The sequence below is a fragment of the Setaria italica genome, chromosome II (genome assembly GCF_000263155.2).
Source record: "Setaria italica strain Yugu1 chromosome II, Setaria_italica_v2.0, whole genome shotgun sequence".
In the NCBI taxonomy this organism is placed as follows: Eukaryota; Viridiplantae; Streptophyta; class Magnoliopsida; order Poales; family Poaceae; genus Setaria; species Setaria italica.
In genome coordinates this window covers 4,865,817-4,883,765 of record NC_028451.1, presented here as the reverse complement: position 1 = coordinate 4,883,765, position 17,949 = coordinate 4,865,817, and the positions used below count along the sequence as shown (strand labels likewise).

Below are 17,949 nucleotides of genomic sequence, written 5' to 3'. Positions count from 1 at the left end.
TTGCAGTAGCAGCTAAGTAGCTAGGCTTAACCATCCTTTTCTTTTACAAGGTATTGAAGTTCATTTCCGTACCTGCCTCTAGTTTTCTAATGAATCCGTATATCATCCTTGTTATCCACCCTAAGAAAAAAATTGGAAGCCACAATCACCCACCTCAACTCATTCGCATATCTGCTTCACTGTCCTTTTGATGTTCAGATGCACATCATCGCATATCTCTTCTTAGGCTTCCTGTGTCACATTAATAGCTCTTATTAGTTATGTATCATGATATACCGGTGTCCTTTTTTCAGTTTATGTTATCAGTTTTGTGGCAAAAGGCAATATCCATGCTCGGATGTATAGTAGTTTGATTCTTACTATCTTGTCAACCAGATGATTAAAATATATCACCCAGCTTACATTTTCATCCACGGCTTTATTACTTCCATATATGCAACCTTTTATATTGCTGAATCTGTCTTTTTTGTTGCTCTGAATAAGTAAACAGAACAGATCACAGCCTGCTATGCTTAAGGTTAATGCTATTTCCTGTGAAGAGGCGCAAGGTTGAGGAAATCTCACTCCTGCATCCAGCATCAGTTTCCCTGCCTTTTCATTTACCCCAAATTCATGGAGTTGGTCAATCAGGCAAGAAAACTGATGCATTTTTTATGGGTGAGTCAATGAATGGTGAAGCTGAAGCAGAGGCAGCTGAAAGTCTTGGGATGGAACTTACTGCATCTCCAATGAAATCCAGCATGTGTTCAAGGTGGGCAAAAAATGTTTTCCTTTTTTTTTTCCTCTTCTTCTGTAAGCATTTTGCATGTTGACATATGATGGTCCTTTGCAGGAGTACACCTGCTGAAGAAGTTGGCACGTTCATAGTCACTGTCGAGAAAGAGAGGAGAGCAAGGGCAGCCACTGAACCTACCCTTTCTTCAGAGGTTCAGATTGCTGTGGAAGGAAGCGCTGCACTGCCTCCTGCTGCTTCACAAAGAGAAACTCATGAGGTAGAGGTTGAGGTAATTAATGAAATCAATGATGCTCTGGTAAATCAGGAAATTGCAATTGAAAGTAATAACTGCCAATTCTAATTCTGTAACATGCATGTCAGAATACTGCAAGGACATTGGAGGAGGTCGAGTTCTACATAGGGCGAAACCAATCCTTACAGTCAGAGAATGCCAGACTAAGAGAGTGAGTTATCTCAAAATTCTTTCACAAGTTCTCTCTAAGACAACAGTTATATTGTTTTCCAATCTTAATTTCAGAGAATTGGAAAAAGAAAGAGCTGAAAAGACTGTTGCTGTTGAGACAAGAAGAATTCTCGAAGCAGAGAGGCTCCAAAGAGAATCTGATGTAACCCAAAGTACTGCAAGAATGCTGGAGATGATTCAGGCCTGCACAGGCCAAAACCAAGCCTTGGGGGTTACAAATGCTAGACTAAGAGAGTGAGTTCTCTCAAGAAATTCCTTAGCTAAACAATTTACTTGGTTTCGCTTGAAAAGCAACAACAATTTACTTGATCATAATTTCAGAGAATTGGAAACTGAAAAGGTTGCTGCTTTTGATAGAGCAAGAATTCTTGAAGGGAGGCTCCAAACAGAGTCTGAGATCAGACAGAAGATGGAAGCTGTTCAGGGACTAGTTGATTCACTGATTGCTGCTCAAAGACTACTAATCCAGGACTATCAGGCTCTCAAGTCCGAAATTTCAGAGAAAAATGAAGAGCATGCTACACTCCTATATGATATCAATGTGCTTGAGACAGAGAAGACATGTAAAAGATCCAATCCTCTTTACAGCCTTCTAAAATTTTGTCACGAGTCAAATCTTACACAATGTTTCCATTTTCCAGGTCTAGAATATCAAGTTGATTATCTGACCAAATCCTTAGCTGAGAGGACTGCAAGAATATCGGAGAGGTTCGACACCTATTTACGCCGAAGCCAAGCATCGGAGGCAGAGAATGCCAGACTAAGAGAGTGAGTTCTCTAATATATTCTTTGACTAGTTTTTTTTCTAAGAACAACAATTCACTCGTCACTCAGATGCCAATTTCAGAGAATTGGACAATGAAAGAGCAAAAAGGGCTTTTGACAGGACAAGAGCTCTTGAAGCAAGGCTCCGAAGAGAGTCCGAGATAGCCCAGAGCATAGAAGCTGCTCTAAGTCAGTTAAATAAGGGACTACCAGGTTCTTGAGTCAGAGATTTCAGAGGAAACTGAATAGCATGCTACACCCCAATTTAATTTTTTTGACCAGCCTGTACAAGTTGCCTATACGGTATGCATATGAGCATATCAGGAGCTACAGGTGGAAACACCAGCTGCTTCTCTACTTGTCCCACTGATTTGAGCGGCTCAGCAGGATAAGCTCAGTCCCATTTTTGGTACTGTGAGTCTGCGTGTGTTCTAATGTTGCTGTATCATACACTCTTTTCTCTGTCTCTAATCTTGATAGGCTTTTTGTATATAAGCCAGTGCTATCTGCTACTGGAGTGAGGTTTTGACATGTTGCAGGCATGATGCACAATCTATAAACCAATGCTCGACGTTGGAATTGATGGCTCCTTGCAATTTTAAGTGTCAAGCTTAGCTTCCAGAACGCACCTATCTTTTTTTTTGGGGGGAACAAAACATACCTATCTTTACTACCCATACAAAATTAGCCTTATGCAGAATATGTGAATTCCATGTGGATTCCATCTTCAGGGCTTGTTCGGTTAGAGGGGGATTAAAGAGGATTGAAGGTGTCGGAATGGATTAAATCTCCAAGTCAAAATCCCCAAGGGAGAGGATTAACCGAACAAGGCCTCAATAGGTGAGATCCAGGAGAGAAGGCAACATAGTAGCCTCTCTAAGAAAATTTAGAAGTTGCCCAACTAGAATACATAACAGTTAGGCAACATGAATTACAATTCTGTGAGTAGTAAGAAAGGAAAAAAATGGGTACTAATTGATCGTGTGGAACAATAAAGTTTTACTTACTGCAGGAGACATAATATATTTATACGATGATAGTGCCATTGCCCATTAATCACATAGAAAAATATAACATTGAATAATGACAGGTGGGAAACTGCTGGTTTAGTTTGTGAGCCTGTGAATCCAAGTATATGCACAAGCACAAATCAAACCTTATAAGTTTTGATAGACAGCTAGAATCTTGCGGCATAACTAGAAAAATGGCATATGATTATTTATAGAATGGCCACCTCTCTTCTTCCCAAATCTGAGTGCACATTCCAAAACTTCACTGAATCACAAGTTGTACATATGTTATCGAGAATTCGAGATAGAGAAAAACTAGTTGAAGCAAATTCGAGATAGAGAAACACTAGTTGAATTAACCTGAAAGGCAGGTAAAAATATAGCTGCAGGAGGTACAGACAAAGCAACTGTTCGATCATTATAGCCAAAGGCAGGTCAATCCTAAGAGCATCTTCAAGAGTGCCTAAAACATAAAGTCCACAAAAATTGATTTTGGGACCTTGCCCAAAACTATTGGGAGGAAAAAGTACCCTTCCAACCAATAGTTCCCAAAAAATTGTCCCAACAAGATGCAATTGCTGCCACATCATCCATTCGTGGATCCAACACTTTGATTTTCCTGCCGTTTTTTCCGTGGGATTGGGAGCATGGAGAGGGGGGTTAAATTTGGCTCTGGATGGAGTCGGTATTGGGCACGCAGAGAAAAATAGTAGATTGGACAACCGTTGGAGCACTGTTTTTTTTTTTCATTTTCATTCCCAAAATTAGTTATTAGAAGTATTTATTGGGCATTCTTGGAGATGCTCAATCCGTAGGAATTATTGATGATGGCACGGTAGCCGGAGCGCTCGTCGTTGTTGCTCGCTCAACCCCTCCATGTACTCGATCCGAGTCTCCGGTGCATCGAGGACATGCGTGCCACCTGCCGCTCTACTCGCCGGAGGATGATGGCGGGAGGTGCGCGGCCGTCATCGGCGCCGGTGGATCGCGATCAATAATCAATCTGCAAACTTCTATCAGCGATACCGCACCGCAGCGGACGCGGCCGGCGCCGTTGTCATCCATCCAGCGTACATCGTCCCTGTCGGACATGCGACAGGGCAAATTCACCGCGTTGGCCTGCAACGGCGAGTCATTAGCGCGAGGTCCTTCTTGTCCTCCTCGTTTCGTACCAGGCGCCGGCGAAGGGTGCTGTGCTGGAGTAGACCAAGGAAGGGCGCTCCGGCCGTCCACGGGGCGGCGTGCACGACCAGCATTGCCGCGTTATCTCCCTGCTCCTGATGGCAAAGCTGGCAACAATATCGGCTGCTCCTGATTTCTCTGCTCCATCGAATGTTGAATGCTTGCAACACCGATGCGATGCAAGCAGCAGAACTTCATGTTCAGAGTGTTGTCACAATTTCTATCTGAACTGGTAGCATAGTTAGTTTCAGGTAGCATAATTTCAGGTTTCGCATTCATGATGGCACATCTATTTCGACCAATGCAATGCTTCAAGCAAAAATTACTGCCAAACGCGAACGAATAATATCACGCACAATGTGTTTCTTCTACTGCATTCCTGCTGCAATGATGTTTGGCAGCGTATTTGGAAATCTTCAGGAGTTTGCCTGACAGGTTGACGAACTCTGCTGTCTCTGGTGAGTGGTGATGCAAGTCTGACAGACCCGAAAATTGCTCACTTTATAGAATTCCAAATATTAGCGGTTTGTAGGTGACATATTATTGTATTTCATAAAAGGTAAAATAGCCAAACTGAACACTCATCCCTAAAGATCGTGACATGAATGCCTCATCGATCATCTAACGGATGCGTAAAGCAAGTACTCCGGGCCTATTTTTTTTCTTTCTGTTTTTTATATACTATTATTTCACATCATTCTACAATTTCATTCCAGATCACGACACATTCGAACAGGAGTTGTGCAAATTGACCATGCAAAATCTATATACATGGAGACCCAAAGTGAAAATTCTTACAAGGCAACTCTCGTTTCCTGCCAAGTTTTTGCATTAAGTGATTAATATCTTGAACCAATGAAGTGACAGTCTGTCTAAAAAAAAATGAAGTGACAGTCGCATTAGGTGACCCTATGAAGGGCTATGCCATGGCAACAACTGTTACCCTTGAACCGTTCGCAAGCTCCACGCAAGAATACAGACAGCATAACATCAGTTCTACCACGATATACCGATTCAATCCTTTTTTATTACATCCAGAGGATTACTATTACAAGTTCAGTAGGCAATGCAAGCTGCCTCGAACTAAGAGCAAGCTGTCGCCCTTGAGTGATGGTGTTTGATATCCACTCAAAAGAACACATGGCACATGTTCATGCTGAATCTTATGTCTTGCTTCATCCAATTGACGGCTATCCTTTCCAGGGTGCCCAATGAAGAGAGCTTATATCACTATTCACCCAGTTTCTTTGACCATATGAGGGTGAAACTGTAACCTGCATCAATTTGAACAACTTACTATGGATCATACTCTGTTCATTTACACTACGTGACTTGAGAATAAATAAGCAAACCAAGTTATAGGTTTGGAAGTGAGAACCAGAAAAGGTTGTCCTGTGACTACCTTTGAAGTCTTTGGGTAGGACATCAGGCTAAGGTCTAACATCCTGGAATGAAATGAAATCATAGGTGCTACTTTGTTAACATGATAGCTGTCGCAATCATAAGGTGTGCTGACTCTACTTCTTTAAGTTAATGGAGGCCAACATCTTGAGCTACATATCAGTACCTACCAAGAACTAGGCTTACACCTCCCTTCCCCTGTGACTAATATTTTCAAATACTATTTGGGGTACTATTGAAAAATAAATTAATATATCACTCAGATCCTGACAATTTGTTAGTATTACATTCACTCAGATAATTCATGCTCTAGCATCACTGTTACATTCACCATGACATTATCACACATTTTTGTACCAGATAAGGTCTGGTATGCATCTATTCCGTGTAAAAGACAAGCCCAAATGACAAACAACAAAAGAATTATGCCCTTTATTTTGGGTAAAGACATCATCTGTATTTGATCATCTAAGTCAGTTTAAGAAAATATTTTTAAGGCTGAAGATGCTGGACCAATTCCTCAACCTAATTACAGTCTGCACATTTACGCTGGCAAAATGCAAAGTAACATACCAAATCCCATACTTATAGCACAAGAATAAAAATATAACGCATAATAGCTAGTGTTATTCTAGTACTGAGCTGCCGTAAAACAAGAACATGAGATTTGGTGTGAACAGGTATCACTAGCTGCCAGGGGAGGACCTAGGGCAAGAGTTGAGAGTGGGCATGCATGCAGAAAAGTTAAATTCATGAATCTTGTACATGGTGAAAATTTGTTAATCACCTTTGATTCAAAATTTTGAGTGAGGGCCTGTGCTTTCACTGGAGGAGTACATGGGTCCGCCCCTGCTAGCTGCATATGAACCCTACTTGCTGCATCCAAGACCTGACGGGCATATCTTGCATGTTCTCTTTTAGTATATTCTAATTCCTTCTTCAGGTTCTCAACTTGATTTTCTAAATCTAGAAAAATGGAACTGTGGTGTAAGATTTAACTCATGGCAAAATATTTGAATTGTGTAAAGAGAAAGTTGAATTTTTTACCTTTCTTGTCTGACTCAGACATGTCACAGTGATATTTGAGTGTCGCAAGCTCATCACTTTTCTCTACAATATCTGACATCAGAGCCTGGTTGTCTGCTCTTTCATTTTCCAGACCTCTGAAATTGACAAGAGTAACAAGTAAACTCTTGTTCTTATTAAAAAAACTAGCTGAAGAAGCTTTAAGAGGACAAACTCATAAAGTCTGGCATTCTGTGCCTTCAAGGATTGCCTTCGGTTTCTAGCACTCGTGGCTATTTTGGACTCCCTTTGGAGCCTCTCTTCAAGGATTCTAATCCTCTCAGCAGCAGCTGCTCTTTCTTTTTCCAATTCTTGTCGGTACCTCTCTTCAAGTATTCTTGTCCTCTCAGCAGCGGCAACTCTTTCATTTTCCAATTCTTGTTGGTGCCTCTCTTCAAACGTTCTTATCCTCTCAAGGGCAGCTGCTCTTTCATTTTCCAATTGCCTACATGTGTGATCAAGTAACAAGTATACACGATCACACATTGTTGTTCATAGGGGCAAAATTTTGTTGAAGAAACTTTTGAGGAAGCTTACTCTATTAATTTGGAGTTCTTTGCCTTTAATTGGCTTATGTGAGCAACATATCTCCCCATGATTCTTGTAGTACTCTGGAATACATGTTAGAAAATTACAACCAATAATAGTCATTACCTTCAATCAAACTCGTGGAAGAAATGTGTTTACCTCATTGAACAATGCGAGAATATCTCCACTCAGGTTATCATCATCCTGGACAGTCATCCTAGCATGGAATGAGATGCCTGCCATAACCGAGGTATTGGTCATCTGTACAGTTGGTGCTTGTCGCTGGTACTTAGTACCAGAGGTCGCTGGAGGCCCAAAAGTCTGTGAATCCTGCCTGGGGGCTAACTGATCATGGGCAAGGGCAACCATCTCCTCTGGGATAGGTGGTGGTTGCCACACAATCAAGGCTCCAGTCTCCACAGAAAGATGGCATGCTGAGTAAAAGTCTCGACACCTGATTCGTGACAAAGCATCTCTTCCAACAGGAGCAAGATTCTGAAAAAAGAATGCAATTTAAGGACTATAAAAACCAACCCAACCTATGAAAATTATGGAGAAAACGTAGAAAGCTACCAAGATAGAAGACTCATAAACTGATTCCTTAGCTACCGAAGCCTCATCAGCTTCATTGATCACCTCAACTTCTATCTTCTGTTGCAGTGGTGTAGTTCTTCCTCCTATAATGATATCCACCACTGAAGAAATGGTTGATTCAGTGAAAACCTTTTCCTTCCTGTTCTTGTTCTTGGCGGTGACAGCATTGACATTGCGCCTCTTACCATGAAATATCACCGACCTGATGTGTTGCAGGCTATGATCAGGTCTATCAATTACTCAAAGAAACATGTAAGATTTCACTTTTACCACAAAAAAAAATTGCATTAAGGGAATCTAAGCTGAGGGCTACATGTCAATCATCTAGTTGATAATATAGCAGAAAGGGATAGGTAGAGCATTGTCAATTGCTGCAAAGGGATGGCAACCAGATATCGATAGAAGTGTATCATGCTTCATATTACATCACAAGCAATAGTTATCTACTTTACACATAGGAACTTCGGTGCATCATGCATCTGAAGGTTCAAAGGAGCTCGCAATTTCTTTTAGTGAAATAATAGGAGTTACTATGGGTTCACTGAAAAAGAAGGAAGGGAGCAGGAACAGAAAGAAAGTAACCAGCTACAATCCACCTGGTCAAGCAAAAATGCAGACTACGAACAAAAATGGAGAGAAGAAACAGACAATACCTGAGCTTCTCCAATGGAGCAGGGCCCAAAAGAACGTCGCACGTTGGGCATTTTGTATCCCCCTTCGTCAACTTGTCATATATGCATTGCCTGCAAACTGAACAAAGCATGCTATTATCGATGACTGAAGAAATGGAAGTCCAGGATGTTTACGGATTATTGCTAGCACAAAGCTCTATAATTCGTTTCTTGACCGCGCTACGCGATGGCATTGAGCAGCTAGGCCTGGGCGACAAGACACTCCCGCACAGATCGAGAGCCCTCTGCACTCGTGCTCAGCTGATCTAATTGTGAGTTGTGACTGATGTGCACATGACCACATGCCCAGTGGAAAGCCCCTATTACAGTGTCGAAATCGAACGGAATCCAATTGATGGTAGGCGAACTCGAACTGGTCGAGAAGGCCATTCCCATCCCCGCCCGCTGGCCACGGCCAGGACGCCCACATCTGCAAACAGATTGGGGGGAACGCCGCTCCCAGAAGAGGAAGTAGCATTTCGATCGAGGATCCCCGATCCCATCAGCTTGCGTGGAGGAGGCGGGGGAGCGAGCTTACAAGCATGGAGGCACTCGGAGATGGCGGTGGCGTCGCGGAGGTGGCCACCGCAGATCGGCGCGGCGGCCGAACGGCGCACCACCACCGCATCCGCCGCGGTGCCCGCACAGCCGCCGCCTCGACCCCGCCACGCGGAGGTGCCCCGAGGTGGCAGTCCTGGCGGCAGGAGAGCGGTGCTGTCGGGGCGCGGGTCCGCCGTCGCCGGAGCCGAGGCTCGCCGGCTTCCCCGTACCATCGCCGATGCAGGAGGTGGGCGTCCCCGGCGGCTGCGGCTCCCGCTGGCTGCTGCTGCTCAGTGCGGTGTGTCCGTCGCTAGGACCGGCTCGGTAGGGTTTCAACTTTCGATTCACTTTATTACTGTTGTGTTGGCTCGGCCGGTGTCTTGAGATAACAGTAGAAAACTCTAGACTCGCGCGTCTTGAAATTAACGACCTAGCCCTACTAATTAGATTGGGTTTAACGATTTTAATGAATTACATAGATTCCTTTTTGAACTTGTTTAGATTGATACCAGTAGACTCATCTATTAATTAGGGTTTAAGTTTGGAGGTAATAGCGTGCTCGGTTCTAAAGCAAGCTTGCTTCGCCTTGCTAGCGTGGGCAAAGCTTGCCTTGCCTAGCAGGTGAGCCAGACTCGCTCTCCCCTAGAAGCAAGGGAAAACTTGCTAGCGCAAGCTTTGAGGTGAGCTCACGTTGGAACCAAACACTTGCTTCATCTCGATTTCTGGGCAAGCAAGGCGAAGCGAGCCCTCGCCTGAGATCCAAGATACGATGCAATTTTTAGAGAAGTCATAAAGATTTTTTTCCTTTATAAAAAAACTTTTGACATATTAGATTTTAAAAGTATTTATTTAGTTTATTAGAAATATGACGAACTAAACTTAAGGCAATATATGGTGATGGCATGACGCGGAAAAGCAGAAGAACGGAATGCTCTCATGCTACTGCTAGTCGGCTGAGAGGAACATAAGATGTGGATGACTCGATGGCGGCGCCCCCACTTTTTTTTTTTTTCCTGGAAGTGCTCCTCGCCCAGAGGGGTCCTTCCTGCCTCCTCTCCCCTCGCCCCCTACGTCCGCTGCTCCCGCTCGAACCCGCGTCTCGAAGCTTCTGGGTCATTCCCCCAGGCGCGGATGGAGCGAAGGTTTACACCGCCGTCAAGGTACCGGCCCAGCTCACTTCTTCCCTATCCCAACCCTCTGCCCCGCTCGCGGTGGCTTATGCCCCCAATAGTTTTTTAACGGTACGGTTGGATTGGATCCCTCGCCGCGCCGCAGAAGCAAAATCTGCTCGATGAGGAGTTGGAGTGGAAGCGGGAGGCAGCGCTCAAGAGCTTAACATGGTAAGGCCAGGCCGCTAAATTCGGGTGGGTTTATGAGAAGGAGGGTTTAGGGAGGCCGCTAAATTCATGGTAAGAGCCATGAAGGATTGGGTCAGGTAAGGTGGCCTCGAAAAAGATAGAGGAGCTCAGCGAGAAGCCGTAAGATGAGATGCTACACTCGAGTGTGGGCTTCGTTTTATTTTTGCTAACTAGCTAGCTTGATGATTCCAGGGCGGACAAGGAGGACGAGCTTGAGAAGGCCCGCCAGGATTTACTTGAGGATATTTTGGGTAAGATTCGCTACTGAATCTCAAGTTTCTTTCTCTTTTCAGTTGGACCTGTTTTAGCTCTTGGAAGAGAAATACAAATGCCCATTCTGGCACAGGCATGGAACACTGGAATGATACACGTCTTTGGGAAATGGAGGAAGTGTGGTGCGAGGGATGGTAGAGGGTCCTCTAATTAAGCCTAGCAAATTTAAGAATCGGGCTCAATAAGGACCGGGTTATAATATTATATGATTTTAAACTAAAAATAAATAGAGCTGAGTTAGATTGTGAAAGAGACATGAGGGCTATGATCCATTACCACCCTGTGTCCCTGATTGAAATTACTTATTGATCAACATGTTCCAAACTGCCAGCGCTTGTCTTAATAGTTGTGCTCTGCTTCAGAAACAACTCAGAGTGCCTTTCGAATTTAAAATATATCTAACTAATGATGAATGGTGCAAATACTACTGAAGCTTACATGCCGAGTTTGATCTGGTTTGGTTTGTTAAATAATTTTCATTCTCCTAAGTTTACTGCCTGCGACCAGGTTTACATTTTGTAGTTTGGCATGACAAGTAGGCACGAATAATTGACTTAATCCTTTACAGCTGTTTCTCGTTAATATGATGTACTTTTGAATTTTCCTTTACAAATTATTCAAATATTTCCTCTAACCAGATAGTTATTGTAGTTCTGACGTATGCCCAATCAAGTCCATTCCCCATGTATTTCCCTTCGAATCAACGGCTTTGCTGGGACTCGTTGTCTGTTGCATGCCAATTGAGCTACATGATTCAATTGCAGCACAATTTCGCCCATATACTTCGATCCCTCTATGAATTCCTAACGTCATATTTTTTTGGATAGATATACAACACTTATACGTTTTAGGGGTTTCCAACGGTTGAGTTTTCGACCATTTGATTTTGAGATATATGGCTTGGGTTAGAATAAAAAAATCATGTGTTTTTGTATATTCTAACACCTTAATTTGATGCGTCATGAGAAGTAAGCACGAATTAACTTAATCCTTTTCAGCTGATTCTCGTCCATATGGTGTACTTCTGAGTGGTTTTTCCTTAATTTGATGTATTTATGCCTGTGGCCACTATACACAGAAGGCCGACAATGCACTGGCTCTAAAAATATTGTTAATGATAAATGCCCACACATACCCTGTTGAATGGTATGACCATGCATTTAACGTTTTCCGCAGCATTACAATGTGAACCAAGAGAGAAAATGTTGCAATAACTAAAATCTCGAGTGATAGAAAAAATTGGGAAATGTAGAGAATAGATATACACGAGTTGGAGACTTGTCTATAAAATTGCCACACAGGATATGTGTCTCAAACAGTTCAGGACAGAGCATACTACCTTACTGCACTGTGGACACCGTAGAACATCTAAGTTTGATGCCTGTCAACTTTACTGCTTTGCATTACTGGGTTGCTGGCTATAGCTTATTAGCATCAGATAAATTAAGAATATTTTATGATGTTTATATTTATTGAAATTGAAATTTTGTATTATTGTTTGCAATATGGTCACACAACTGGTCAACTTTTTCATTCATAATTTTTTGAATAGTGTCTGGCAGGTTGGCCCATTGAAATGTTACCTCTACTTGTGTTCATACACTTCACTTTTTAGCCACAGACCAAAATATGTTTCTCTGCAATCCTACATTAGTCCTGGTGTGGTAATCTAAGTTATAGTTTGCATCACCTGGTGAATAATCTGGTTATGACAATATAATTCATCACAATTTGTGAGATGGTGCAGTCCTTTGGCATATCATATTTAATTAAAGTTGCCACAATATTTCTTTTTCATGTCTTATTTATTTATTTGGCTCAACTAAGCTGGGTGCCACAACATTTACTTATTCTCATTTTTGCTTCATGCAGCAAGGGACAGTGAAATTCTGAGGCTTAAGCAGCTCTTGGATGAGAAGACGGCAAAAAACAATTCTACTGCTACTGGGTCTGTGGACCAAACACCTGAAGTTATCCAAGAAAAATCCAACTCGAATGTTGCCTAATGGGAAGACACCGCAGTCAAACAGTGAGGCAAAGAGGGCACACAGTTGAGTGAAAATGCTGCTATCCCTCATAGTAGCCTCGAGGAGGAATCTCAAGAGGTCAGTCGTCCGTGGAAGCCCATCTAGTTCCTTGTCATATAAAAGTATTTGAGTGAGCTTTGTCTACTAATCCTTTTTCTTATGGCTTGAAATTAGGAGTAATTTATCGCCGATAAATCGATAAATCCGATAACTCCATTTATCGGCAAGGTTTGGTAAAACTATTTTTATCACCGAAATTTTAATTTTCACCTGAATTCGCACACAATTGACTGGTTGACCCACGTAAATATGTGATATAGTCTTGTTTCAATATTATTTCGTGTAGTTTTACTATGTTAAACTTTTTGAAAACAATTGTGTAATTATTTGAAGAAATTGGGACAATTTTTTTTTAAATTTTAATCAAAAATCAATTCAATAAACCGATAGATTTCCGATAAATCCGATAAACCTGTTTATCGGTGACCCACCGGTAATTTTCTCTAACTGGTAACCCTGGCTTGAATTGATCTAATCCTGCAGCTAGAATGCCCTAGAAGATATACGTGCATCTGGTTAGTGAAAATATAAATGCTGTTACTACGAGTGTCCCATCACTTACATGTTTCATTTGCTCCTTCAATCTTTAGTTCGCATGATAGGTCACAGTAGATGATAGAACAGAAAGATTTTCGCTTTCAGTCTCCCATGAAGCTGGTACTTGTTCATGCTGAATCTCATGTTCTTGTTTTACTGCAGCTCAGTCCTAGAATAGCACTAGGCACTAGCTATTATGCATTATATTTTTAGTTCTGGTGCTGTTACTATCAGTGTGAGATTTGGTATGTTACTTATGCATGTTGCCAGGCAGCATAAAATGTGCAGACTGTAATTATACTGAGGAACTGTTCCTGCCTCTTCAGCCTTAATTAAAATATTTTGTTCAACTGTAGATGATCAAATAATACAGATGATGTCGTTACCAAAAAAAGGAAAGCATTTTTTGTTTCGTTTGTCCTTGTCTTTTATATGGAATAGCTGCATACCAGACCTTATATTATCGGGTACAAAAATGTGTAACAATTTCATGGTGACTGTAACAGGGATGCTAAAGCATGAATTATCAGAGTAAATGTAGTACTTACAAAAATTGTCAGAATCAGCAATGCTAATAAAGCATGAATAAGTATGAGTAAATGTAACTCATTAATATTGTGATTTTAACTTATTTTTCAGTGGTACCCAAATATCATTTGAAAATACTAGTGACAGGAGAAGGGAGGTGTAAGCCTTCTTGGTAAGTACTGATATGCAGCTCAAGATGTGGCCTCCACTAAAGAATCTAGAGTCAGCACACTATATGGTTGCGAGTTGAGGCAGCTATCATGTTAATAAAGTAGCGCCTATCATATGGGTTTCATTTTTTTCTAGGACGTTACATTTACTCTCAAGTCACATAGTGTAAATGGAAAATACAAAACCACATGTACATGTGACCACATGGCTTATCTTAGTCGTTGATTTTTCTCCATTTAACCGTTAATTCACTACCTATACTCATGTATTTCTTACTACCCATGATCATGTCACCATTGATTCAAAAATGAATGGCTCAGGTAGCCCATGCGGTCACATGCACATGTGAAATATCCATTTTTGTAAATGAACAGATTATGATGCTTAATGAGTTGTTAAAATTGATGCAGGTTACTGTTTCACCCTCACATGGCTAGAGAAACCGTGTGAATGGTCATACAAGCTTTCTTCGTTTGGCACCCTGGAAAGGATAGCTGTCAATTGGATGAAGCAAGACATAAGATTCATCATGAATATGTGCCGTGTGTTCTTCAAGTGGATATGAAACATCCTCACTAAAGGGTGACAGCATGCCCTTCATTCAATGTCAAAAAAATGACCCCTCACTACCGGAAATCTCTAATTTGCCGAGTGTTTTTTTGTTTGCCGAGTGTATTCCATCGGGCACTCGGCAAAGCTCTCTTCGCCGAGTGTTTCGTGAAAAACACTCGGCAAAATAATTACACTCGACAAATAAAAGGTTTGCCGAGTGTTTTCTTTTTAGCACTCGGCAAACAAAGAGTTTGCCGAGTGGTTTCTTTTCCGCACTCGGCAAAAAAAAAAAACAAAAAAATAAAAAAAACCTTTGTCGAGTGTCCGGATCTGGACACTCGGCAAACAACAAAAATATCTACTTTAGTGCGCCCCCCCAGCGCCTAGACGCGCCCGCCCACCCACTCCGCAACATCGGCGCCCCCTCCTTCCTCCAGCTCCCTCTCCCTGCCACCGGCGCCCCTTCGCCTCCCTCGTGCTCACCGGCCCGACCCCTCCATCTCCGACCCCTCCCTCTCCCCACTGGCGGGCCAGATCCGGCGGCCGGGCCCCTCCCTCTCCCCACCGGCGGGCGAGATCCGGCGGCCGGGCGAGGGCGGCTCGAGGGAGGGGGCTCCGGTGGCGGCGGCTCGAGGAGGGGGCTCGGCGGCGGACAGATCCGGCCGGAGCTCGGCGGCCTCCTTCTCCCTCCTCCCTCCCCTCCTTCTCCCGCCGCCCGCTCCCCCTCCCCACCGGCGGGCGAGATCCGGCGGCCGGGTGAGGTCCCTCCGCCTCCCTCTCCTCACCAGCGGCCAGATCCGGGCTTGGCGGCGGCCGGTCGACGGGAGGAGGCTCTGCGGCAGCGGGCATGTGCGTGGGGCAGCAGTGGCGGCCAGTGGAAAAGGATTGATGCGCTATCTTTTGGCAGAACTGCTGTAAGCTGCCTATATACAATTGGCTGTGTGGAAAAGCTGCTGTCAATTAAAGAACAAGATCTTCTTCTGGCTGTTGCTGAACGACAAATTAAATACCAGGGAATTGCTAAGACTCAAGAACATGGACCTCCCAAGTTACTCGTGCATTTACTGCACAAATAATGTTGAGGAAGATGATTTGATATATTTCTTTTCTACCCTTTTGCACAAGCTTGCTGGAATGCTATTCAATTGTAGATACAGTTTGCCGTATCAGGTTTTGATAAGCTACAAGCTCTAAAGAATCAAATTGCAAAACTGTTCTTCATGGAAGTTATTATAATTATGTGTGTTGGAGTATATGGTCAACTCGGAATGGTTTCATCTTTGACAATATTACACCTTCAGTGGAGCGACGTCGACATCTATGCAAACATGAATTTGCCATGGTTGTCCATCGGGCTAAAAGGAAATATATCCCAGCAATAGCACAATGGCTTGAGAATCTTTTGTAATCTTACTTTATACTTTGTATGTAAATACTTTATTTTATTTAATATATACTCAGCAGGGACTTGCCCCTCCTGTTCAGTGAAAAAAAAAAAGCTGCCTGTATCGTTGCGTTGATCTTATAATGGTTCAAGGGTGACAGTTGTTGCCATGGCATAGCCCGTCATCGGGTCACCTACTGCGACCGTCAGATAATAATCACTTAATGCACAGACTTGACAAGAAGCGAGTTGTCTTGCATAGAGTTAGACCCTAGCCGCTATGGTCATCCCTGCGCAGCGAAGCCATGGTGGAGTTCTGGAGCCGAGCCTTGTGATCATCAAGGCTTATGTACATATGATGGTGATATTAATCTAATCTTGTCTTTACTTTGATCTACTATGATGCATGCTTATTCTCATATGTTCAGTTGGCATATGCTCTTAGTAGGAATTGATGTAATTGTGGTAATTAGTCTGTGTCTTGCGGATACATCTTAGTAGTGCGTAGGAAGTCGGTGTGATTACGCTTGTGTGGTGACAGCATGTGAGAGGAAAAGGTCTAATGGCTGCGTAATGTTGAGTAGGATTGATGGCGAGTATTGTCATAGTCGTTGTAGCAGCTATCAAGACGGAGAGCTTTGGATGAGAGCGCTTGATGGTTGTTTGAGGTAAAGCTTTGGGAAACTGGAGGCGTCAACACGCACCTCGCAGTGGCGTTCATAAGAAAGTAGGCCGCTTGCGAGCCGCTTTTCTAAGAGATGACTCTTCATCAAGGTACGAGATAGATTGGTTACCACTTTGGCTAGAGCTACAACAAGAAGACGATAGGCACATGCTACCCTTGGTTGTGTTACCGCATATATACATGGATGCGATCTATTTTCCCAATATCTAATGCTTATCTCATGATTGGGTTACCTTTATAATGCAATTCATGCTTCTTGATAGGATTAGATCCGTTTAGCTAGATAGAGAACCCTAGCCAGTTTGCTGTTAATCCATGGATTGATAAATCTTGGATGGAATACTTTAAGGAAAAAACTACAACTGATCCATGTGCTTGCGGTTCAAACTGGCATGCTAACTGCCGTCAACACACCTCCTCGACTTCCTATTGCTGGTGTCGCCTGTCACATCATGCCTCACCTACAACCTGTCTGTGGGTCCCCTTTCGGTCCCAGATGCAAATCATATCATTCCTAGATCAGTAGCTGATACGCACATTTTTCACAAAGAAGTATCACAACCATAAAACATGTTTTTTATTCGTAACGTACATCAAGTTTGCATAGGTGCTACAATCAACTTTATAGACAGGGCGAGGGGCCTTTTATTACAACTACATAGTGGATCCAAGCCTGCAAGTAGTTGGGCACTTCAGTCGAATGGATCCTCATCACCGGCCTCCTTGAAGTCGAACTCCGCTTCCAAAATTTCTAAGTGCAAGGGATGATGATCATCAAAGCAAGAGTGAGTACATATGTACTCAACAAGCCTCTATCGTATCAAAGTTATTAAATGCAAGGAAAGGATAAGAGGTTGTAGTTTTGATTGAAAGACAATTTTAATGCAAGGTGAGGGAAGTCGAGAATTTGTTATTATTATGTTGGTGGCCCTAGAGGGGGAAAACTACCTCACTACTAGTTCTCACTCATGTTTTAAAGTGTCAGGACCACTGCTAGCCCAGCTTTCGTGTAATTTGAGAACAATGTGTCGTACATGCATCTATGGATCCACCAGAAGGTTTGGATAGTCTTAAATACAGGGCTAGACACCGAGACGTGTCTGACATGGAGGCTATGGCACAAGATAGCGTAGTCTACGTGGCAAGGCAGGAACTATTCGAGGATTAGGAAAAGTACCCGTAGCAATCAAAGTAGGATTTGCCTAGTATTCTTGTAAATCAACTAACCTGTAACCCTACCCCTAGTAATATAAGGCGAGATAAGGACCCCCTCCAAAGCAATTCAATCCAACCAATACACAGGATGTAGGGTATTAGGCAATCTAGCGGTCCGAACCTGTCTAAATCGTGTGTCTGTGTTCACCTTCGAGTTCCTGATCTCGGCGAGTCCCACTAACCAAATCACTACCTCGGGCACCC

General features: G+C 42.9%; 2 protein-coding genes and 1 pseudogene across 4 annotated transcripts in view; 2 read left to right on the top strand and 1 right to left on the bottom strand.

Moving 5' to 3' along the window:
- LOC101776954 (median body protein-like) overlaps positions 1-2,547 on the top strand; it is a 3,985-nt gene extending 1,438 nt beyond the window's left edge. Inside the window, exons 3-9 of one of the 3 annotated variants that reach the window (XM_022824064.1) lie at positions 491-751; positions 833-1,004; positions 1,097-1,179; positions 1,254-1,433; positions 1,557-1,762; positions 1,841-1,967; positions 2,047-2,547. In XM_022824064.1, the coding sequence (XP_022679799.1) occupies positions 491-751; positions 833-1,004; positions 1,097-1,179; positions 1,254-1,433; positions 1,557-1,762; positions 1,841-1,967; positions 2,047-2,185 (1,168 nt within the window). In that variant the 3' untranslated portion in view covers positions 2,186-2,547. Of the gene's footprint in view, positions 1-490; positions 752-832; positions 1,005-1,096; positions 1,180-1,253; positions 1,434-1,520; positions 1,763-1,840; positions 1,968-2,033 lie in introns of all 3 variants that reach the window. The other 2 variants (XM_012843871.2, XM_022824065.1) reach the window with 2 other exon arrangements.
- A 3,299-nt stretch (positions 2,548-5,846) lies between these two features.
- Positions 5,847-9,188, bottom strand: LOC111256348. Its single transcript, XM_022824229.1, has 9 exons — positions 8,954-9,188; positions 8,398-8,494; positions 7,760-7,973; positions 7,310-7,645; positions 7,160-7,233; positions 6,834-7,067; positions 6,605-6,720; positions 6,431-6,523; positions 5,847-5,935 (listed from the first exon to the last, which is right to left on the bottom strand). The coding sequence occupies exons 1-9, from the start codon at positions 9,186-9,188 to the stop codon at positions 5,847-5,849; spliced, it is 1,488 nt and encodes a 495-aa protein (XP_022679964.1).
- Positions 9,189-9,938: 750 nt separating this feature from the next.
- Positions 9,939-14,495, top strand: LOC101783182 (annotated as a pseudogene).
- Positions 14,496-17,949: the final 3,454 nt, after the last annotated feature.